The sequence below is a fragment of the Tursiops truncatus genome, chromosome 10, assembly GCF_011762595.2.
Source record: "Tursiops truncatus isolate mTurTru1 chromosome 10, mTurTru1.mat.Y, whole genome shotgun sequence".
Taxonomy (NCBI): domain Eukaryota; kingdom Metazoa; phylum Chordata; class Mammalia; order Artiodactyla; family Delphinidae; genus Tursiops; species Tursiops truncatus.
In genome coordinates, this window is record NC_047043.1 from 8,667,161 (window position 1) to 8,690,875 (window position 23,715).

General features: G+C 44.3%; 1 protein-coding gene across 2 annotated transcripts in view; it reads right to left on the reverse strand.

Annotated features, from left to right (window-relative positions):
• The window catches only part of ADTRP (androgen dependent TFPI regulating protein), a 70,499-nt gene that overhangs the window by 10,065 nt on the left and 36,719 nt on the right, over positions 1 to 23,715 (reverse strand). For both annotated transcript variants that reach the window (XM_019945231.3, XM_073810330.1), the window contains exons 5-6: positions 16,269 to 16,384; positions 5,575 to 5,726 (exon numbers count right to left, since the gene is read on the reverse strand). In XM_019945231.3, the coding sequence (XP_019800790.1) occupies positions 5,575 to 5,726; positions 16,269 to 16,384 (268 nt within the window). The remainder of the gene's footprint in view (positions 1 to 5,574; positions 5,727 to 16,268; positions 16,385 to 23,715) is intronic.

The following is a 23,715-nucleotide window of genomic DNA, read 5'->3' on the forward strand; positions in this document are numbered from 1 at the left end:
AGGAGTAGAGGTATTTTAGGCCAGACACTTAATGCTCGTCTCGGACGAGATTCAAACATTTTCTGCTGGCATGGTAAGGGAAACCATTCCTTTAGTCCACATCACTATGGATACATATGTAATTATACACCTTATTATTCCAATAGTTGGGACACAGGATAAGTAAAAGCATATTATTAAAAAAAAAAGATTTACACCTATGTATCTACCATCACAAAAGCTACTGCTAGACTTTGAACTGAAAATTTGAAGAACATTTGCCTGGTTTTAGAGGCTTGGCTTGGAAAAGGGTGAGAAGGCAGATTGTGGGGGGGGACATGAGGTGTTAGAAGAATGAGATTTGAACATAGTGAGTACAAGTGAGTACAAGATTTGAATGTAGTTGAGTACAAGAACATGACTACAAGTCACAGTGCAGAAGTAGTAGAAGGAGATGGAGTTGAGAGCTGGCCAGAGAAACCCTAGTGGGAAAAGAGGCTGAGGAAGAGGGAGAAGTGATAATCCCTCGTGGACTCTCTTGGAGCTTAGGGAGATGAAGTTAGGACAAGAAATGCAAAAGGGAGATGTATTTTTCTAATGGACTAAATGATGCCCAGTGAGGCCATGCTTTATAAATACACGTGGAGTCAACTCATGATAAGATTTTTTTTTATGAAATGATTAGGGACAACATGGAAGATAGACCTTATAATAAATTTCTTCATGGGTAAAACTAAGGAGGTAAACTAGATGGCCTCTAAGCAGCTTTCAACAATAAAATCTCCTTTAAATAAATCTGATCTGTAGGAAATAGTATTAAAGGAAGGTTTTAATATCATTCTGTCCAAGGCACTGTCACAAGGTCACTTGGCCAGATTGGAATTTTCAGCTTATAAACTATCCTGGGTGAGAAGGATCTGTGGTTTTGGGCCCTGACAAAGGATACCCCTGGCATATATCCCTCAGTGAATGTAAGGAGAGGGGCCATGGGCCACAGGTAAGCTGACTGCCTCTCCAGCTACACCTACATATAAGAGGCCCTCCATTTTGTCCTGGAGACACTTAGCCCCTTTCAGTGCCTGGTAGATCTTGTAGATTGGGTTTCTCTTCCTGATGGACTTGTGTCCTGGTGTCGGCATCCTTATGTCTTATCAAGAAGGAAAAAAAAAAGAGAAAATTAAGTAGTTAAGTGGCAGAGAAGGAGGCCTATACTGGGACCCCCTGACAGCCCCTTTCTCCCATTCAGAGTGGAAATAATCTGTCTGGAGTATCCCTAGATGCTCAGACATGGTGAGCCAAGTTTTCAGTGATCTACCAAAGACTGCTTCCCCCTGCTGGCTTCCATCATTGTTTGAAATCAGTGTTTCACCTATAGCTCTGCCTGAAAAGTAGAAATGGGCTCTTTCCTGGTGGGTATCTGGTCCCAGTAACTGACTCAGTGCTTGCCCACCCTTCTGTTCCGTGACACCGAAAAGCTAGCACAGGTCAGGAAATGAGATGCTGTCAGGTCAAGCAGGGTGGCCCTCTGGAACCTCTTGAGAGCTTTTTGAAGGCCAGAAGGACCTCCTGAGGGCTTGACCACAGTTGTCTCCCTGGCGCACAGGGTCAGCTCTCTGCATCTGTATACCCCTGGAGAATGTCACACACTTTCCAAGTCTACATCTGATTCCTGGTATCACTCCTTGTTATTGCCCTTCTCAATCTCTTCTTCACCTTCACCCACTGACATGACACACGAGGAGGTAGAAAGTGGGTAGATGTGACCATCATTTCCAACACCCTTCTCAGCCAAGCAGCTGACTTGGGAGAACACCACATCAGACAAGGATGCTTGTAGGCATAACTGTTTAAACTGAAAGGAGTCCAGGGTCCTGTGGCACATAGGGCCTTGCTCTCAGACTAGCAGTGTCAGTCTCTCTGGGGCACATGTTGGAAGGGCAGAATCCCAAGCTGTCCTCCAGATCTACTGAATGAGAAGCTACATTTTAACAAGATCCTGATTTTAACAAGATTTGCAGGCACATACAAGTTTGAGAAGCGCTGTTCTGTGACAGTGGTTCTTGACCCTGACTGCAAATTCAAATAACTGGGAAGCTTTTAAAAATACCAGTGCTGAGTCCCCATCTCCATAGATAGATTTAATTGGTCTGGGGTGGACCTGGGAGTTAGTATTCTTAAAGTTCCCCTAGTGATTTTGTAATGTGCAGTCAAGATCGAGCATTACTGCTAGAGAGATACTTGCATATTACCTGGGTCTTGACTGATACTTCTTGATCACTTGGTTAGTTGGCTGGTGACTCCCAACCGGGCCACAGTGTGGCTCAGAAATTTCAGAAGCAGAGATTCTAATCAGTTCTAATCTCAATTAGCCTAACCTATTTCACTCTGTAAGTCCTTCAGGAACTACACCACCTCTGTCAGTTTGCACTCAGTTAGGTGGTTGTTACTTTTAATCACCTTCGGCTGGGGAAACTGGTAATTTATGCGTGAAGTTGAAGGGGATGATTGGAATATCCACATAGAAAAGAAGGTTAGTGATTTTTCCTTGGAAAGAATGAAATTAACAGCAGTAGTGACTAACCCTGTGTGCCAGACTCTATACTTGGCAGTTGACACTTCCTAAGTCATTTATGATCCTCCAGAATCCCAGGAGGAGGGTGCTAATATTGTCTCCATGATGTGTAAGAGAAAACTGGAACACGAAGACATTGAGTGCCTCGCCCAGTGAAACAGGTCTATAAGTGGTAAGGCCAAGGTAGGAACCCAGGCAATCAGGCACAGAACTTTTCTCCCAACCGCGGCCGCCCACTGCATCACTAAAGCACTCCTTTGAATTGCTGCTCTCATCCAAGGAAGCTCAGGCTGTGGGAAAAGGTGAGAAAGTAGAATTAGCCCTGAATCTGGACAGAGTAGGTGGCCACTTACATGTTTCCATAGATCCAGAACAGAGGGTTTAGAGAGGGACTCAGAGACAGAGGGACCGCACAATGTGTTGTCCAAGCCTAGGCAATGTAAAATTCTGTTCACACTGGCACAGCAGGCATTAACCAGGACTGTCCTAGGCAAACTGAGCTGTGCAATTGCCTTTCTTATAGGTCATCTCATCAGCGAGGAGTTGAAGTCCATTAGTACAGGATACATGGTTGGTTTGTGGCCGGGTGAAGGACACACCCTAGTTTTCTTGATTCCTGTTCCGATGCCCTTCTCCTGTTTTGTATTGCCTGCCCTAATTTTCATCTCTTTTTCGCCGACTCTCTCACCAGTGTACCATATCATACCCTCCTATGCTCCTAAACTCCCTGTCCAACACTTTAAAACCAACCAGTAGAGTCACTTCTTGACCACTGTCTCCAGAACAACTTTGCACAAAGTCCCATTTAATGCCTAGAGAGAAGAGGCCTTGAATATTCTCTGTTTGTGTTGATTGATCCATTTAATATTGGGGAAGCTAATGGAAATGGGGGATTCAAAGATGGATAAGACATACTTCTACCCCTTAAGAAACTCAGGGTCTAGTGTAAAAACAAATCTCAGGGCAGACCAGGGGAGGCTTCCTAGAAGAGGTGAGTTGAAATGAATGAGTGGGTGTGAGACAGGCAAAGACTGGGGGAAGTGAGAGAGCCCTTGGAGGTGAGAAACATCAATGTGTATGGAAAACAAGCGGTTCTGTGCTGCTGGGACACAAGTTTAGAAGAAGGAGAGTAAGAGTCAAGGCAGGGACTGGGTCACAGTGTGCCATTCCAAGGGCTTGGATTTTCATCTGACGAGGGAAGCCTTACAGTGCTTTCAGCGGAATAGGACACGGGATAATGTGCTCACATATATAGCTCTGTTTGGTTTTAGGTGATTTAAGTGTTCACTGCCACTGGAATTTTAAATGATCTAATTTCTCTTTTTAATTTCTTAGTTAACCATCTATAATTAAGATCAGTTCAGAATTTAACACATTTATGATCCTATTCTGATGCTATATAGAACTTTCTACCCATTCTATTCTTAAGGTGTTAAAAATCTAGAGAGAAGAGAGAGACGCATAGCCACTGACGGTAGTGTCCGTCGTTCACATGAACATTCACATATGCATGATGCAAATGAGGGTCCACATGCTGATGCCAGCCTGTTTGCTCATTGGGATCCAACTGTAGTGGAAAATTGGATATAGCACTTAAACAATGAAGCTTATTAAAAAGAGCTTTGTGTTGAAAATAGTATTGATTTAAAAAGTTATTGTTCTCTAAGCACTGAGTAATCACTTTTTTTCTCTGCACACTTTCTGCCAAGTTTTAAATGGATTAGTGTCTTGCTTTCTTTCTTTCTTTCTTTCTTTTTAGTATAGACTTGGGGACGCCATCAACAATCTACCCAGAACTTCAAGGAGCCAAAACTAGTTAGAATTAGATGTCAGCACATCTGAAATGTCAACACATTTTTTTCTGGATAATTTCCTGTGATTTGAAATCCTGATTTTTTGAGTCATTTTTAGTATTCCATTTTTTAAGTGTTTGCTTTCAAGGAGGATATTGCCTCTGAGGCTTTCTCAACCAGTTAAATTCTCCAAGAGCAGAAAATATGTGAAAAAGCCAAGTTGCATGCTTATTTCTCCAGGGTCTCAGTCTCCTCTCAGAAATACAGACTCTTTTACTGAACCTTCTGAAACTGTCGGTTTTTTTGCATACACAGGCTTATGTTTTCACACCAGTTCATAGATTGGGCGGAAGATGCCACTTCTATTTTAATAGAACAGAATGGCATGTGGGTGTGTGATGTGGGGGACTGTGTGTGACTCTTGCCTTCCTTATATACAAAATCAGAGTGGAGTTCCTGCACTTCTCCTTGGATAGGTAAAAAAAATCCTGGATATTTTGCAACCTGACTTTTTCATGGTTACTTTTCTGACAGAAAATATTCTGGAGGTGAGGGCAGTAGGAGAAGCAGGGAGAGAATAAAATCTTCCACTTTGAAATCAACTAAGTTAAGATTGCTTTTTTTCTATGAAGAAGAGACGTGGCTCTGCCTACCTATAATTAGAAAGCTTAGCTTACTGGCATATTCACGTTGCCTAAAACCCCAAGTGAGAATTTCAGTCTCAAGTACAGGGTGTGATTCCACCTGGTGAACACTTTACTAAAGGTTGAGAAGCAACCTCGTGAAAGAGGGATGGGAACACATCAGGGAAGGCACTGCTGAGGGTGGAGGAGCTGAGAGGGTCATCTGGATCCATTTCTTTCAAAGAGGAATTCTTGGCATTTAATAACTTGTGAACCTCAAGTCCTCACTTAAGGGAGGGAGAGACCTTGAGTCCGCTTTTTCATGCAGGGGTTGGTGATACCCGTGCTCTCTGGGTCCTAAGCTCTCTACACAAGATGATTTTTAGCCTTAAAGCTAAATGAGGTGTTGTTTGGAGGAGGCGGGGAGATAATTTGATGGGGTCCTTTGAGAAAGTATGAACTTCCCCCAGGCTTTTCCTTTGCCTGCTCTGGACAAAAGCATCAAACATCACTGCCTTCTGCTTTCCTGGTTTCTCCTTCTGTTTCCAGGAGGAGTCAAGAGAGCATAACGAAGAAGTGTTTCTGTAGGTAAGAGAAATGAACTGACCCCATTTCCAGTGGTTGAGCTTCTCTCCAAATAGGTAGATGCCGACGCTAAAGATGTAGCTGAGCGAGAAGAAGGCTGCTAGACCCACTGGGCTGAGTTTGGCAAACACGGGATACACCCATGTACCCGTCTCAGAGTAGATCCATAGAACCCTGCAGAAAATGACAAATCACAGTGATTAGGGCAGCAGGGGAGAAAGCCATAGTCCCTTCAAGGTCACGGGGGTTCTGGAGTCCAGGCAGAGGAAGCGAAGCCACAGGGGACGCTTAACAGCCGAGGTGTTTCCCGAACCTACAGAAGTGAGGATTTTCTGGATAAATAGACTGATTCATTGAGACATTCTGTTTCAGGCGCTGGGCTTGGCTATTTTACCTAATCCATTAAAACTCAGTGATGGTTAAAGAACATGGGAGAACACTGAACACATCATTAACCAAACAAAATGTATAAGAACGTGAATTATTTCTTTCCCTGAAAGACATGACCTGCTGAGACATTGAACTTGCTAAGGTGGTGCCCATTTGCTCACTCTCAGCCAGACAAGTGGGGTTTGCTTTTCTGTGCCTAAGTGTTAAGTATAGCTTTCCATTAGCTCTCCAAGCCTGTTGGGGTAGGAGAGGCAGAGACTGAGCATTATTACTATAATACAGTAGACCTGGGGTTTAATTATGGGCCTAGATTTCAGCTCGTGGAAATAGCCACGGATAGAGTATTAAGTAGGAATAGATGGATCTCCGGGAGGCTCAGATCCTTCTCATGTGAGGAGAGAATATAAATCATTTCTGTCAGCCAAGAGAAGGAAAAGAAATGCTAGGAGAGGAGCCACAATGTCTAAGTGAAGCCTAAAAATGCAGTTTGCTGGAAACAAACTGCACCGGAAGATGCCAAAGTCTGAAATAACTTTTAAAATTAAATACGGGGAAGATGATGTATCAGCTACAGTTTATAATCGGTTAAGAGTATGGAATATGGAACCAGGCTTCTGTGATTTGAATCCTAGTTGTGCTACCTACTAGCTGTGTTACCTTCACTAATTTATTCAACTTTTCTCTCCCCCTACCCTCATGTATAAAATAGGGGTACAAACAGCATACAGCTTATAAGGCTATTGTAAAGATTAAGGGAGTTAATTTAGCACATGTAAATTACATAGAACAGTGCCTGGCAGATTGTAATCATTTTATAAGAGTTTAAAAGCTTCTCTCCTCTGAGGGAATACACAGTGGGTGTCGCCTCAGCAATCTTTCTTTGAGGCTATTCATCTCTTATAAAAATTAGGATAGCCTAGGTTATGCTTCAGAAACAACGTTCATATTTGGATATCCCAGGTTGTCAAAGGAGTTCAGATGGAAGAATGAAATTCTGTGCTTAATGAAACTTTCAGAACCCAAGTGCAATCTTGGTTGTTTCAGATCCTTTAAGTTTGTCAAATGCTTTGTTGGAAGAGAGGGGCTAACGTCAGGGCCAAGACTAGGGTGAGGCAAGGGAGGCACCTATGGCATAAAATTTAAGAAGTCATCTCTGTGCATCAAAGGACACCGTCAACAGAATAAAAAGGCAACTTATAGAATGGGGAAAATATTTGCAAATCATGCATCTGATATGGGATTATTATCCAGAATATATAAAGAACTCCTAGAGCTCAACAACAAAAAATAAACAATCCAATTAAAAATGGACACAAGACTTGAAGAGACATTTCTATGAAGAAGATATACAAGTGACCAACAAACACATGAAAAGATACTTAGTGTCACTAATTGTTAGGGAAATGTGAATCAAAACTATAATGAGATACCACTTCACACCTATTAGGGTATCTTCTATCAAAAAACCCCCAGAGAATATCAAGTGTTGAAGAGGGTGTGGAGAAATTGGAACCCCTGTGCACTGTTGGTAGGAATGTAAGATGGTGTAACTGCTGTGGGAAACAGTATAGCAGTTCCTCAAAAAATTAAACCTAGAATTACCATATGGTCCAGCAATTCCATTTCTGGGTACATACTCCAAAGAATTAAAAGCAAAGACTCAAAGAGATATTTGTACTCTCATGTTCATAGCAGCATTATTCACAGTAGTTAAAATATGAGAGCAACCCAAGTGTCCATTTAAGGACGAACAGATAAATAAAATGTGGTACAGTTATATACACACAATGGAATATTATGCAACCTTTAAAAGGAAGGAAATCCTGGGACTTCCCTGGTGGTGCAGTGGTTAAGAATCGCCTGCCAATGCAGGGGACATGGGTTTGAGCCCTGGTCCGGGAAGATCCCACATGCCACGGAGCAACTAAGCCCGTGCGCCACAACTACTGAGCCTGTGCTCTAGGACCTGCATGCCACAACTCCTGAGCCCACATGCTGCAACTACTGAAGCCTGTGCGCCTAGAGCCCGTGCTCAGCAGCAAGAGAAGCCAGCACACCTCAACGAAGAGTAGCCCCTGCTCGCCGCAACTAGAGAAAGCCCATGCACAGCAACGAAGACCCAACGCAGCCAAAAATAAATTAAAAAAAAAAAAAAAAAAAGGAAGGAAATCCTGACATATGCTATAACTTGAATGAAACTTGAGGATATTATGTTAGGTAAAATAAGCCAGTCACAAAAGGACAAATACTGTATGATTTCACTTATATGAAGTACTTAGACTCATCAGATTCATAGAGACAAAGTAGAATGAAGCTGGGGTGAAGGGGCAAGTGGGGAGTTTGGGAAGAAAAACATTCTGGAGAAGGATAGTGGTGATGGCTGCACAACAGTGTTAACATCCTTAATGCCACTAAACTGTACACTTAAAAACTGTAAATTTTGGGCGTCCCTGGTGGCGCAGTGGTTGAGAGTCCGCCTGCCGATGCAGGGGACACGGGTTCACGCCCCAGTCCGGGAAGATCCCACATGCCGCGGAGAGGCTGGGCCCGTGAGCCATGGCCGCTGAGCCTGCGGGTCCGGAGCCTGTGCTCCGCAACAGGAGAGGCCACAACAGAGAGAGGCCTGTTTACCGCAAAAAAAAAAAAAAAAAAAAAAAAAAAAACTGTAAATTTTATGTTACGTGTATTTTACCACAATAAAAAAGAAAATTTAAGGAGGCGTCAGTCTCAGGGTTCTGCATGTGTAGTATTTATTGTCCCTTGGGCCCTAGTCCTGGCCCTGCTGGTATCACTCTGCTGCCCCAGCCTTGTCTAGATGCTACTCTCATGTACTCAAAACTGCACTAGACTGAAAACAAGTAATGATTGTTATCATGGTTACTAATATTAGAGTTCTGTGAGATGTGCATCCATGGGTGCATTTTAGAAGGATGTCCACAGCACTTCTTTCCTGCATGGCTGTCTCTCATGACAGGCCGGAGGAAGTATAAGGGACAGAAAGTAAATATCCTCAGGTAGCTAAGGCCAGGAGTTTGGGGTCAGCGAGGAGATCTAAATACGCTCCAAACGGGTGGCGTTAATTAGTTCACTTTGTTTTCTTTATATACTTGAAATTAGGGCTTCCTAGTTTCCATGCACATTTATGTAAGATAGTCTACAAATAAGGACATTTCTCTGGAAGCCTGGAAAGTTTCTGTTTATTTACTTCATTTTTGTTTCCTCCAGCGTAAGGTTTGTAAAGGGAAGTTCCTGAAGTAAGCTAATGAAGTCTGCACTTTCACAGAGAAGGTGCAAAGAAAGTTATAGGTGTGTTAACTGACAGTGGGAAAATTACTGCAAATACAATTAGAGCGTGAGGCATGATTGCAGTCATTTAATGAAGGGCAGTCAGCAGAGAGGCCTGAGTGCAGAGATAGTCATGGTCAGGTGCTATCACCTCTTTACGGCTTCTGGAATATATGTTAAAAGGGGAGAGAGAGAGAGAGGGAAGGGGAGAAGGAAGGAGGGGGGGAAAGAAGGAAGGGAGTGGGGGAGGGAGAGAGGGAAAGGCACTCAGCACGTGTGCAGCTGAACTGTCCTTGTCCTCCATCTCAGTCAATGTCAGCTCTTCCCTAGTTGCCATATATGATCCCATGGAATCATATTTAAATATTTCTGCAGTGGGGGCTTCCCTGGTGGCGCAGTGGTTGAGAGTCCGCCTGCGGACACAGGGGACACGGGTTCGTGCCCCGGTCCGGGAAGATCCCACGTGCCGCGGAGCAGCTGGGCCCGTGAGCCATGGCCGCTGAGCCTGCGTGTCCGGAGCCTGTGCTCCGCAGCGGGAGAGGCCACAACAGTGAGAGGGCTGTGTACAGCAAAAAAAAAAAAAAAAAAAAAAAAAAAAAATTTTCTGCAGTGCACTCATTTCATGATCTCAATCCAGGCTCCTTCATCTCCTATAGGTTTCTATAATCGTCTGCTCACTGGGCTTTCTTGCTCACATCAATCCATTTTCCACAATGCAGTAACCCAATAATCTCTCTAAAAGAAAAAAATCGTTCATGGTGCTCCCCTGCTTCCAGTGGATCCACGTTGCTTTAGAAAATACCCTAGCTCCTTCCCCTGGCCTACCTGGCCCTGCCCTGCCCACCCATCCACCCTTCCAGTCTCAGATCTGCAGTCTAACCCTTTCTGTTTCTTGAATGAACCCAGCTCTGCAGCTTCTGGTCTTCACCCATGCTGTTGTCTCTGCTTGAAACACCTCTGCCTTTACCCTTCCTAGGACATACTTCCTGCTCTGTCCCTGGCTGAATCTTACTCATGCTTTGAATTTCAGCTTAAAAGTTAATTTCTCCAGAAAAAATTTCCTGACCATTCTTCCCACAACCCACATTTGGTTAGGTTGTTATGTGCTTCCCCTACCATGAGTTTACCCTTGTTGCATATCTGACTGTCTTTCTCCAGAGCTTCTGGAAGCTCTGTAAGGACTGGGATTTTATCTATTATGTGCATCTGTTTCCCAAATGCTAGGAACATGGCAGGTTCTTTAGTTTTAAATAAATGTCTGTTTGGGTGGCACTACCAGCACCTATGGTTCCTTTTAACTGCTGTTAGCTGTGGCTTCTATAGACAGGTCTCAGCTGCCTGACCCGCCAAGAACACTGCAGCCTCTGAAAACTGGAACGTGTAACCAGTAGCCTTCCAAACTGTAGTTAATTGGATGCTCACATTAATGGAATCACCATCTTCCCAATCCACCAGCTGAAAATTCTGAGAATTATCCTTGATGTTCCCTTTTCATTTGCCCACTACACACCAATTAATCCATAAAACCTATTCTGTTACACCAACAATGTGTCTCAGGTATGTCCCTCATTCCTAATTGTACAGCTATATCCCTCTGCAGGCTCTTCTTATTTCTAACTTGTGTAACAGGGATTTTGGGTAGCTGAGATTTGGGCAGGAAGGATGAAAAGTGTAGATAAGCATTTCCATTCTTAGCCCTCCACCTCCACCCCTCTTCAGTTTGCATGCTGGCTGGCCTGGACCCCAGATACTGATAATAGGGGAAGTTGTGTGGCATCTTCATGTTTATTTTCATATATTAATTTACATGAGGGCTAGGGAGTCCTTCTGTGGAAAATGAGGCTGGGGTTCTGATCCCCACTAAGATTTTAGGTTGTAAGACAATGGTGCCATCTAGATGGTCCCAGACTAAGGTCATATTTCAGGAAAGGGCAACAGTGGCTCTGGGGGTGAATTCACATAGTGCGCTAGCGGTAGTAGGAGAGGGTTGTTGGTACCGCATGTAACAAGGTGGCTGGTCCTGGAACTCAGCTGAATCTGCCCCTCTGGCAGTTTCTAATGGCTTCTGGGCGTAAGATGTGTATATGTGTAAGTGTGCATGTGTAAACGGGTGCACGAATTTAGAGGGTTATTACACTTGGGGTGTCCAGGCAGCTTTGCTCTGGGGCCTCACCTGAGTGAGCATAGAATAGAAGAAAGAAATCATCTCTCTTGCCCCATTGGAACTGCTACCGAGAGGTGACTTTAAAAATATCTTTCCCCAGGCTGGGTTACAGCTGTATATCTGTATGATACTTGCACTTGGCATGCAATACCTTACACGCTAGCAGAGACAAATACAGCATCAGCTGATTTCTGGTCTACCAAGAGCAAGGCGGTGGTGCACTGCAGGCCAACTGGGGCTGTTGCAATAGCCAGTAGCATTGTTCTACTTGCACCAACGTAGGAGACTAATGGGCAGTGGCATTGTTGGCAGTGACAGCAGCGGGGGAGGCATGCTAACCTTAAAGCAAGCCCCGTGGAGGTGCTGGATCCAGGAGACTGGGTATTGTGGCTTTACAGTCTGTGTGGGAGAGTGATTCTCAGGACTGTGTACTACATGGGCATGTGTGAGCACTCACTGGATTATTAGAATATTTTAGAGATGGAGGTCCTGGCGGACTGGACCACCTGCAGAAGGGTGTTCCAAGCATCCAGATATGGGATGACACTGGAGCTATGAAATATCCGTGGATGAAGAATAAACCATTGTGATTGAACTAGATGACTTACGAGCATCCCGGCTAACCTTTATTCGTGTGTTGCTTTATTCTGTTGTGCTTCCCATGTCTTGCCACTTCAATCTATTTTAAGCACTATTGTCAAGATAGTCATTTTAAAGCATAATTGTCTGGCCATGTTACTAAGAATTCTCACTCCTACCTCCATGGCAAACAAACAACAGCAGCAAACACACCTCACATTGTCTGTACCATGTCCAGCCTCCTCCAGCCTGCTGCCTGCAGGACTCTGTGAGCGGGCAGTTTCAGGGTGATTTCCTGTTCGTCTCTTTCACTAGTAGGTCCAGCTAAAGTGAATTGCTAGCCATTGCTTCAACGTGATGTGTGCCCCCTGGCTTTGCGATTGTGCAGTGTTCGCTTTCTCCCAGTTTTTGCTGCTCCAATCCAGCCAGTCCTTCAGGGCCCAGATCCAGTGACACCTTTCATGAAGTCCTTCCCACGCTGCCCAGTCAGATGTAACTGCTTCCTCCTTGTGTTCCCTTTGGCACCTCGTATTTGTTATGACATTTTATTCCTTCCCATCTCATGTTCTTATAATTTGTATGCATGGCTCATCTCCACTTACGAGGTACAAACCCCCTACGGGCTGGGGCTTGGCCTTATATAACTTTGCTTTTCCCAGCAGGACCAGCCCTGTGTTAGGGGAAATATTTGTTCAATAAAAGAATGAGTAAGAGCCAGCAGTAGGAACGTTTCTATTTTCCTGCTCCTTAGGAAGAGCTAGGCGATGTGTTTTGGGGTGAGAGAGAAGCGGGGAGTAAGTGAGCTACCATATATATAGATGACTAATGCTTTCCAAAGGAAACGAAAGATTTACAGTTATTACTACTTTGCAAAGCTTTATTTTCCCGCTTAGGGGCCAGCCCTCCAATTTTGCAACCTGATAAATAATAAAAAGCAAGTGCCACATATGAGGCGGTCCCCATGGTCTCGGTGGATATTTTTAGGTCACTGTAACATGGTTCCAGCAGTGAAGTACTTCTCCAGCTCAGGGTTATTGCCGTTTTTTTTGACTCATGTTTGTTTCTCACGCTCTCTGTGGCCCGGGACTGTATTCTTTACCTCATTCCTGCTATGCTGTTTCCCCATTTGAGCATCCAAACTGGCACGCCTAACAGCTGACCTATAGCCGCTTCCCTAAAATATCTCCATGGACATCCCCAGCTTGTGGAACTTGTTGCTGACCATCCGTGGCCATGAAGGTGCCTGTGCCCCCAGAGTATTGTGTAAGGGTAGAGGCAGCTGGCAGCAAGGAGTCTGAGCTCCCCTAATTAGGCAACGGACAGGGAGGGAAGCTTCAATCAATAGGGCAGCATAAAACGCCTGCGTACAGGTGTATTTGCTTCACTCCAGCAAACATGAGGCCCTACTGGACAGAACGCTGACTCTGTACTTCACTAGTGATAAGAAAGTCCAAATCCCAAACCACTTCAGCTCCCTGCCAGGGTCTACCCAGTCACATTCCTGCTAGTGATAGCTCTCCATCCCTTAACTTCATTTGCCCCATTACATCACTGTAACATACAATCAGAGCACAGAGCTGGAAGGAGCAACATGGTGAAAGCATTTAGACTGTAGAGATCATGGTAAAGCTGTTTTGCGTTCTCACCCCTTCAGCATTCAGCAGAGTGTGTTTTACACAAACAGGGAGCTGAACAAATACCTGACCATCTGAATACATGGAAAAGAGAACTGGATTTGGAAATAGAAGTCCTTGAGTTAAGTCTCAGCTTTCATTTTCCCCGGCCACGTGACCTTGGACACGTCATTTAGCCCAGTGGGGCTTCAGGTCTCCGAAGCTGGATGACCTCTGAGTTGCCTTCCACCACCCACCCTCTCTGACTCTTTGCAGATTGATTGATATTGTCATCTGTGGGCCAACATCAACTCTCTTGAGTTACCACAAATGCCACCAACTGATCTCCCTGTCTGATTCCTCTTTAATTTCCGTACTTCAGCCAGCATCATCTTTCTAATCATCTTTCTTACATAAGCCATGTTATTTCACTTCTCTGCTTATAACTTTTGCATAGAAAAGCCCTCATTTTCAAAGTCCAAATTCACTAACTTCTCCCCGTCCTACAGTTCAGCCACGCCCTCAGCTCCTCCAGCCTTTCACAGATGCTATTCCCTCTGCCTGAAGGTCTTTTCCATATCTCTTTTGACTTACTTCTACTTATTCTTTGCATCTCAGCTTAGACACCACTTCCTTTAAGAAGCCAGTCCTCCACATCGCCCAGCACCCTGCGCTTATCCCCGTTAGAGTCTCACCACCCTGTCTTCCCATTGTTTCTGTACTTTCCTCTCTCCCAGGCAGTCCCTAAAGGCAGCATGGTGTCTTGTACATCTCTATATCCTCATACCTTAGCGCAGTGCCTGGCACTGAGGAATAATTGACTGGACGTGTGATGTGTTCACTCCTGACCATCTTGCTGCACTTCCTTTCTCCAGCACCCCAGTTCCCTGCATTGTCAGAGCTCACGCCCAGGCACCAATGAGCCAGACCCTCTCGACCACTACTTTTCATCCTTATGGGTACCACAATTTTCCCCCAATACCAGTCACCTTAGGTGCTCTGTTACCTTCTTGGTTTCTGAGGAGGAAAAGAGCAAGGGTAGATATGAGGATTGATGATCAACTTCCAAGTCCTTAGGTAGAAGAAAATTAATAGACCAAAAGTGCTATCTCATATATGAACTCTGAAAGTTATACTTGGCAAGAAAGAATAAATCAGATTAAAGCCCACCAAAAACACAGAGTATGGAAATTCATGTGCATAATCAACCAGCTACCACCCTGCTTCTCCTCAACACATACAAGAGAAAAAAAATATATCTTTTGTGTATATCTTACCCGACCCCAGGTCCTAGATATTCTGTCTTTAGGGATTTATTCCTTTGGGTTAAGCCAGACTTGGAATATACATGGCGCATGTCCCACCACTCTCCATTCACATGCTAAAGGCAGATATTGCTAAATGATAGCACAACTCTTTTGGTAGGGCCTCAGAATCTTCTCAACACAGTGCTCCAGACCTCAACTACCAGTAGGTCCCCAATTTATGCCTTATTCTCTAAAAGTGCCCTTTGTTAAAATGCAAAGGCCCCAGGCTAGTGAACAGTGTAAATCAATTGAGTCTTGGGGTGGATTTACTGAACAAGTGCTTTCTTTTAAGACAGGTGAAACACAAACGACTTTAGGCACTCGGGGAAAGAAGGGTGCAGAAGGGTGGGAGGAACATACCTTGCAAAAGGGAAGGAAAGGCTAGGCAGGAACCATCACCTGAGCTCTGGGCACAAAGGTTACTGGCTCTAAGACAGAGGCTGCTGAAGCACATGAAGCAGGCACCGCTGGAGACCAGTCCTTTGGAATGCGTTCTTTTCCTGGGTTCTGTCTCCTGCAGAGCACTGCCCTGAGTGAAACTACCCCTCACATAGGGAGTGGGGGATTATCCGGATTGGCAGATGTGAAAAGCTTATGTGAGGCTAGGCTAGAGTAGGAACATCATGATTCGCTTCCAACTGCAGGTATTATGCTTGGCATGCCCCTCCCAGTAGAGCAAGAGCATGCTGTAGGGGTGAAGGCTGTAGAGTAGAAAGGGGGGGTTCTCCAGTTGCTAGGTGGAAGGCCAAGCACTTTCCCTTGATTACAGACATTGGGCACAATTCCAGAGAATTAGTGTCACCAGGTGGTTGAATGATGAAATCTAGGCCAGCTACTTAAATTCTCTCTCATGCCTCCAGTTAGGCTGTTCTACAGGCCCCTGGGCAATTGCCCAAATGCCCTTTCAGGGCTCCAGTGCCAGATGTTGATGCAACTAAGCCCATAATAATACAGGCAACAGGAATGAACCAAACCTTGCCTGATCAGCCTGTCAAGTGCCCTTTTAGATGGAATATATTTAGATGCCTTAGATCATTCAGCCATTCAAACATGTTAATTACAAATGAAACCAAAGATTAATGTTTTCCTAGGGAAAGTAACATGTGTAGCTTTACAACGATTAATTCTTCATGAGAGGGAGGGGGAACTCATGACTTGCTCTGTGTGTGCACGCATACCTGTGTATTCTTGGGCATTTGATGTTTCTATGAGTATCAAAAGGAAACACTAAGGTTCCTTTTTTCCTGAAATTTAAAGATGGCAAAATCCCTGTTAACCCAAGATAAAGGCACTCTTATAGAGCAGTGCGCTTCTTCTGGAATATTCCTCAGAGTCTGGAATGACAAGTCTAAGTTGATTTTCTCTCTGCAACTCTTACCTGCTGACATAAGCAAGGCTAGCAACAGCCAACAAGGTGAGTCCTTTCTTCTTCAGTGGATAGCAGTGTGGCCTGAGGATGACTTCAGCCAGAGAGAAGGGCAATATAGATGTGTGCTGCAGGAGAAAAGACGACAAATCATCAATCCAAGGTGCCCCGGCTGCCTCCAGCACCCCTAATTCTCTCTTCCCCTCCAGTCTACCTTCTTACACAAATACCAGATGAAACTTTCCAAAACCTGGCTTGGATCGTACTCCTTGGATGCCAAGCACCTACAGCAGGTCCCTACTGCCTACCGTATTGATCCAGACTCCTTTGTCTGGCTACCAAGGCTCTTTATAATATGCTCTCACCCCCTTCCTAACACACACACACTCACACACACACACACACACACACACACACACACTCCTTCATAGAACAAGGCTGTCTCCTTCATTCTTTGCACTTGGCATGTTTGCTCCCCCTTCACACTTCTGTTCATGCTTCGACTGTATGGAGTGTGTCTTTTCTCCCTGTATTCACATGGTCCATGGTGTTCACAGCCAGTACAATCTTCCATGATGCTGTCTCTGTATTTTCCTCTTGCTAATTTCTCCCACTCAGTTCTGCTGCATTTATATCCTGTGCCATGTAGTCTAACACTCACGGTGCGTATTGGTAAGCTCGGTGCGGGGAGAGGCCGAGGACACATTTAGCGGTGCACTTGGCACCGTGGAACTGTCCTGTCGACAGGTGATGGGTGCTGTAGGGGCTGTGAGAGTCTCCCTCTGAAACCTCTGTGTTCTCCCCCACTTCCTTCCCTGCTTCACCTCCTTCTTTATAACCATCTGTTTTCTCACATCTTTCAGACTCTTAACACTAGATTTTTTGCAAATGACATAATCAAGGAATAGTGGTGTTTTTGGGTGTGAAGACTTCTGAGTCCCACTCCTCTCTTGGTTCTGGGAACTGATCTGGCAAAGGTGAATTGAGTCTCTTTGCAATGTCCTTTCCTTTCTTAAACACATTTATTAAGTTCCTCTGCCACACTCTGTGCTTATTGGTAACATCTCATAGTGTTAGTATTTTATACTTTTTACGTTTACATCATTCCTCTTTCATCCCTGCTCCGCAGTTTCCTTAGCTCTTGGAAGCCTCTTGCATCCGTAGCTTCCACTTGCAAGCTCCTTCCCAGTCCCATTCTTGAGCCCCGAGACAGCTGTGTCAGCACCTCAATTACAATAGGGGCTGGGGCTTAGGAATGTCACAGTGCCCACGTCACCATGCTCCCATGCCCAGCTGTGCTGCTGGAACCCTGGGTACTGACTCTGGCTGGCCTTTGCTGTCAGTCATACCAGTCTGGTGCTCAGAGGCATCCAAGGAGGTGGAAGCTTCTTCTTGCTCTACCTGTGCTAGCTTAGGTCCAGTCAGGAGATCAGAACCCTCTGATGACAAGAAATGCGACAAGTTTTAATGGAGCAGGGGTGGGATGAGGAAGCACAGGTCTTAAATATAGGGCAGTACTGGGCAGAGGGAGCCTGCAGTTCAGTGGCACAGAGCAGTCAGGCTTCTTGAAGGCCCTGGGTACCCACATTTTAGAAGCAAAGCTCGGAGGAAGAGCATTGTGGACAAACCACAGCTTTTACAGACTTTCTACAAGGTTGGTCCTGAATATACTGACTGGTTGACCACACAATGGAAAGACTTCCAGGCCCACTGTCATATCCTGCATCTTTCTTTGGCCTAATTTTAGGGATCAAAGTCTCCAGTTTCTCTGTCTCTCCCTCCAGTAAAGGAGCGTGGTGTGTAAGGGCACGTATTTTTGAATCTGACCCTGGACTAGTTACTCAATCTGTCTGAACTTCAGCCTCCTCGGTTGTAAAACGTGGCAGTAAATAGTACACGTGTCACAGAGGTACTACCCCGAGGATTGGGATTAGTGCATGTAAAGGGCTTAATGCTTAGCCCAGGAGAGCGTCCAGTGAGCATTAGCTGTGATGATCACTGTTGTTCTTGATTCTCATCCTTCCCCTCATTGGTGGCCCAGTGTGGAGTGGGGTGAGGCAAGCGGCTGGGGTGTCCACAGCACCAGGTGTCTGTTTGCACCCTTGCCTGTGGCCTGCAGGCGGCTGGAGTGTGGGAGCAGGGCCATCCCCGTGGCCGTCCCATGGGTCCCTCTCCCGCCCACAGCTGGTGCCTACGCTCCCGGTGGTGGCCACCTCAGAGCCCTAGCAATACCCTGTGACAGACACTGACGCTCCTTTAATCCAGAGGCCACTTCAGGAGGCCAGGGAGGGGGCTGTCTACCCAGTACAGCTGCTGCCTTTCTGCCCACCGTCGCTCTATCAGGAAGGTCCGACTTCTGTCAGGAACCACTAACAGCCCCATTATGCTGGCCATTGACCTGACAGACTCTATTATCCCTGCTCACAGCAGCTTCCGTTCTCTACATTAATGATCATTGGGAACAGAATTCCTGTGGAATAGTGTAGCGCGTTTGCATTAGGAGCAAATGAGTTCACAGTGATTAATGCTTTTATAACAAATAACTCAGGAATGCATGACGGGTCACCTCTTCTAGGAGCCTGCCCTTTGCAAGTGACATTCAGTTGCGTTTCCAAATGAATTCTCCCTGATGGCTTCTGGGAAGTTTACTTCAGTGATGTCATTAGTGATGGGCCATATACTGTGGCTTAATACCAGCTAAAAGGTCTCTAAAAGAATCACATTGTTTTGGCCAGGGCTGGGGGTACGAATGAGGAAAGGAGGAAGATTGTATTCTGTGAGGTTTCTAAATGTTGAGCTACTGTGAAGAGCCAAGCATGACACAGTGAACCCCCTGGTATTTCAAACCTGCTGGTATTTCACCTCACGTTGATATAAATTATATAACCTTTGTCAGGCAGCACATATTTTTCAAAAGAGGAGGAAAAATTTAGTAAGAGGAAAATCAAATATGCTTTCTGCTTCCAAAAAATCTAATAATTAGGCTGGGATTGACACAAATTAGAATGCTGCCAAAAATTACTGAAAACAGTGACTCATTCTGTATTTCAGTTAACAGTTTTTCAGTTTCCCTTATAAACAGTGAAGCTGACAAAAATTAATTATCTCAGAGGGGGTAAAATATTTCCTTCCAAAGTAAACAAAACATCAGGGACTGAAACAATAGTATGTGTAAACAGAGGGGATGGAAGGAAGCTATCTTTCCTTGTTAACTGAGCCATCGTTTTGGTAGATTTTTCTTTAAATACTCATTCCGAAAGCATTGGTTAAAAGGAAAAGTGTTGTTCTTTTTTCATCCTTTTCTACTAAATTACACCTTTCCTCCTGTCCTTTGTGTGATGCCTACTTCCATCGGAATATCTTGGAGAGAGAACTATAAGCATGAAAGATTGATTTAAGTGTTAGTAAAATAGTTGCCCTGTAGATTCCTTGGTTGCAAAACAGCCTTGTAGATAAGTACTACAATTTACCAGCCCATAGAGAATTCCTATAAGGTTATATGAGTGGCAACATAGAAAGTAATGAGCACTTATTTTTACTAGCCTCATGCCAGTAGATAAGTAGCTGCTCTAAACAGCTTCCCTGTGTCTGAGGCTCAAATTAACATGAGATGCATTTGCCTGACTCTTGAGAAAGAGGCAAACCTCCATCACTCAGGTAACCCACGGAGCCGACAGTCTTCCATCCTTGCTGTGCAGCCTCCAGAGACTGACTCCAGAAGGCGAGGATGGCCACACTCTTATCTCTAAGATCCTTGGAGGTCCAAGAGCACTTAATTGTCTTCAGTGAAAGAAATTCAGAGAGCCTCCACATTGTAAAAATTAGACGATAACACTTTAAAATAACTTCTCTGCCTCTCTCCTCTGATTCATTTCCTTATTGCACCAGCTCTTATGTTGAGTGGAGCGATATAAATAGGTCAGCTTTTGCCTTCTCGGGCTGGTCATTGCAAGGCTTTCTCCTTCACGTGCTGTTCCTAATCATGAGCTTATGTAGTATTGCCCACTTCACAGCTGCTTCAGTCTTCTCCTTCCTTCCTCTGTTCAGGCAATGCCTGGATCTGAGAATTCATTCCTTACACTGGCTCTTCCCAAGCTGAGTTTCCTTCTCTCAAGTCTCTAAGATAACGTCTTTGGTTCGTTTATGGTGCTACTGGGTAGATATTTTAACATGAAGTTTTAGTGCACAGACAAGAGTTTACTTCTGGGTACATTAAGGAGGATATTTTTGCTTACTGTACATTAAATATATCATTTTAAAAATTTATTTAAAGATGAAGGCCTTCACAAAACCTCCTCGGGGCAAACACATGGTCAAAACATCAATTAAAACTTAAACATAAATACAACAACAGACATGAAAATGGAGGCAAAACAAACCTTAATAGCACGCCATTGTACCCAGGCTTGTTATTACAATGGCGGATCATGTTCCTTAAGCTTGAAAACTACACACAGTAAAAAGATGCAGTAATAGTTGTTTTGTAAATCCTAGTAAGGCAATCTCTGGTTTTGATAATATCCATTTACCAGCTAAAAAACTTTACCTCACTCCTCACCAACTTCCCCCACTGCAGTTTCTGCCTCTAACTCTTACAGTTTGGGACAGTGGTGATGGTCTTTCTGGGAATATTTTGTATCCAAAAGCAGAGACCATCTGTATTCTCTGTGGCCCCTGCTATGTTACTAAAGGTGCAGTTTTGCTTTAAGTCAGTCCAATATATGGTAATCTGGATATGTAGACACAGGTTATATTGCTTACATGTCTAGGGGACTTTTTTTTTCACTCTTCCACCTGCACTACCTGCAGGAGTCTTTTCCATCTCAAATTCTAGAGTTTAGAAGATAACTGGATTTGTAAAAACTTCCTTTTCTACTTTCTAGGAACTTAAGTGCACAGACTAAGCATCACTGTAATTAAAGAGTCAGCACCTGGGGATGAGGGATTGAGAGGATAAAGCACCCATAGAAAGAGCCAAAGGCTTCTCTTTGATCTCCAGTCTGCCTAGGTGGGCTGACACAGCCCAGTCAGGTAAAAGTTCAGAGGACAGAAGTCAAAAACCAATAGTTTTATTTATTGCAGAAGAGTAGTAATGTTTGCAACTTACTCTGATACGCACCACAAATAAGATGAGTTGTTGGATGGATAGATGCATAGATTTGTGATAAAGCAAATACAGTAAACTATTAATAGCAGAACCTAAGTGGCAGGCAATACAGGTGTTCACTGTAAAATTCTTTCAACTGTGCTTTATGTTTGAAAATGTTCATAATAAAATGTTGGGAGAAATATGAATAGTCTTACTGACCTGGCAAGAGAAACGAATGCTCCATTGGGCTGAGGAAGAAAAGCATGCCATTGTTTATGAACTTGTATGTGAAACGAACAGGTGGTTAAATGATAACTTTCTGAATCTTTTATGGTTAAATGATAACTTTCTGAATCTCTGAACTTTCTATGTGATTTTTTACTTGCTACACTATTGTCCTTTGGGTTAATATGTAGTTTAGCCAACATTTCAAAGCAGCATTCTTCTAGGAAGCTAGTCGGCTTTGACGGTGTCCAGCCTGGTGAAGAAGTGAGTTAGATTCTATTCAGTTAAGGGTAAGACAAAAGAAAGATCTGGGCTCTTGAGAGCCTGCAGTCTGGAATATATCCGCCTCTTCCCATTCTTCTCCTCTCTGTCCCTGCCTCTCCAAAGCACCAAACCCCTTCCTCTAATTTAACTCTCTCCAGCAATAATAACACCCTAGACACCAGCTGTAATCAGTGACTCATTTCTTTCCCTCTCAATCCAAACTTGATTCACTTTCCTCCTCAGATGCTTCCCATAGCTGTCTATTCTTTTATCTTCCCCAGCATCACCTCCCTAGCTTTCTATTTCTATTTTTGTCCATACTCAACATTGCAATTAGACCAACCTTCTTCAAACAAGTTTCATGTTACTACTCCCCCCAAAACCTTCTGTGGCTCCCTGTTGCCTCAGTCCACTGTCTACTCCTCTAATCTTATCTCTCTCCCATTTTCCACAATATCTCCACAGGCTCCACCCCTTCCACTCAATCCAGTCTCCTCATTATTCCGGTGTTTCATTCTGTTTCCTTCCCTAGAACTCCTCCCTCTTTTCATACACCTAACTCTCTTCTTTAATTCTTCTCTCCCAGTCAGACCCACACACTTTTGAGATGCCTTCCAACCAAAAGCGCACACATTAACATGAGGAGACGTGAAAGAACATCAGGACCCAGGAGAACACTGAAACAGAAACACGCCAACCAGAGGCTTGCTGGGTTGCTGCTGTCGAGATTTAATTTTAGCAATTTCTTTCCAGACAGCCAAAGTGAAAAGAGAGAGATGGAATGTATACAGTTCCTGCTTTTTTTTTGTTTTTTTTAAAGGGGAAATTAAGTTTTTCCACTAGTAAGTAGGCCTCAAAGAAATTTTCACTGTTGCATCTCATTTAGGGAACACTCAGTAATAGTAGGCAGTGCTCTCACCAGTGTCCCCATAGCAAAACATTTCAGAGATCTAAGTTCCATAAAATGATAATATCTGATAAAATTTGAAGGCAAAATAATAAAACATATTTTGAAGGGGATTCTGCCAGTAAGGAGATAACATTGTATGATTATGTAGGCTTCTGCTGATCAGAGCAGTAGAGGGACTCCAGAAATAACATTTCCCCCCACGAGAGTTTTTGTTTGCTTTTACTCTAATTGTGCGTCATAAAACAGCCAGTATTTTATTCTGTGTTGAGAGCCTAGAGTGTAGGTATTATACACTGTTGATGACACGGAGATATAAAAGCTTGCAGGAATTCAGAGAGTCAGTGGTAATGTTGACACCCTTTCACTGCAGATCAGAAGCCTCACCAAGAAAACCATCCTGCCTCCAGGAGCTGAGCACCCAGCGCCTTCTGCAACCTCTGGGGCCCGTGTCACGTGCATGGCACGCCCGTGTCACATCCTGCCCTTGCATTAGATGCTGACTCTCCCCTGTCCTTCCTGCAGCTCTTTTGGTTTGCATTAGACTCTTCTGTGCTTAATTACGTTCAGTTTTCACTTTTACACTGTCAATTTCGTGTACTTTTTCTTCTGTTCTCAGTTAGATTATAAACAAGTTGAGGTCAAAGCTTTCACCTCCTATTTTTTTCAGGACTCCCCTCCACCCTCTGATTAATAACTACTTTTCGACCCATCTTCTTCATTCAAACCTAAGTGTTACAAAGTATTATAGAATTAAGCCCTTAATATGGCCTGCAAAGCCCCTGGTGATCTGGTTACCTGTCCCATCTTCATTTCCATGGCCTGCTCCGCATCCTGTGGCCTTCACCCAGCCCTCAGCCCCTGATTACGCTGTCCTCCACCCACAGTTCCCTTTCCCACCACTGGTACATTACACACACTTATGTCTCCCCTTCCTCAGCCCCCTCCACCTTCTTCTCACCTTACAGGGCTCA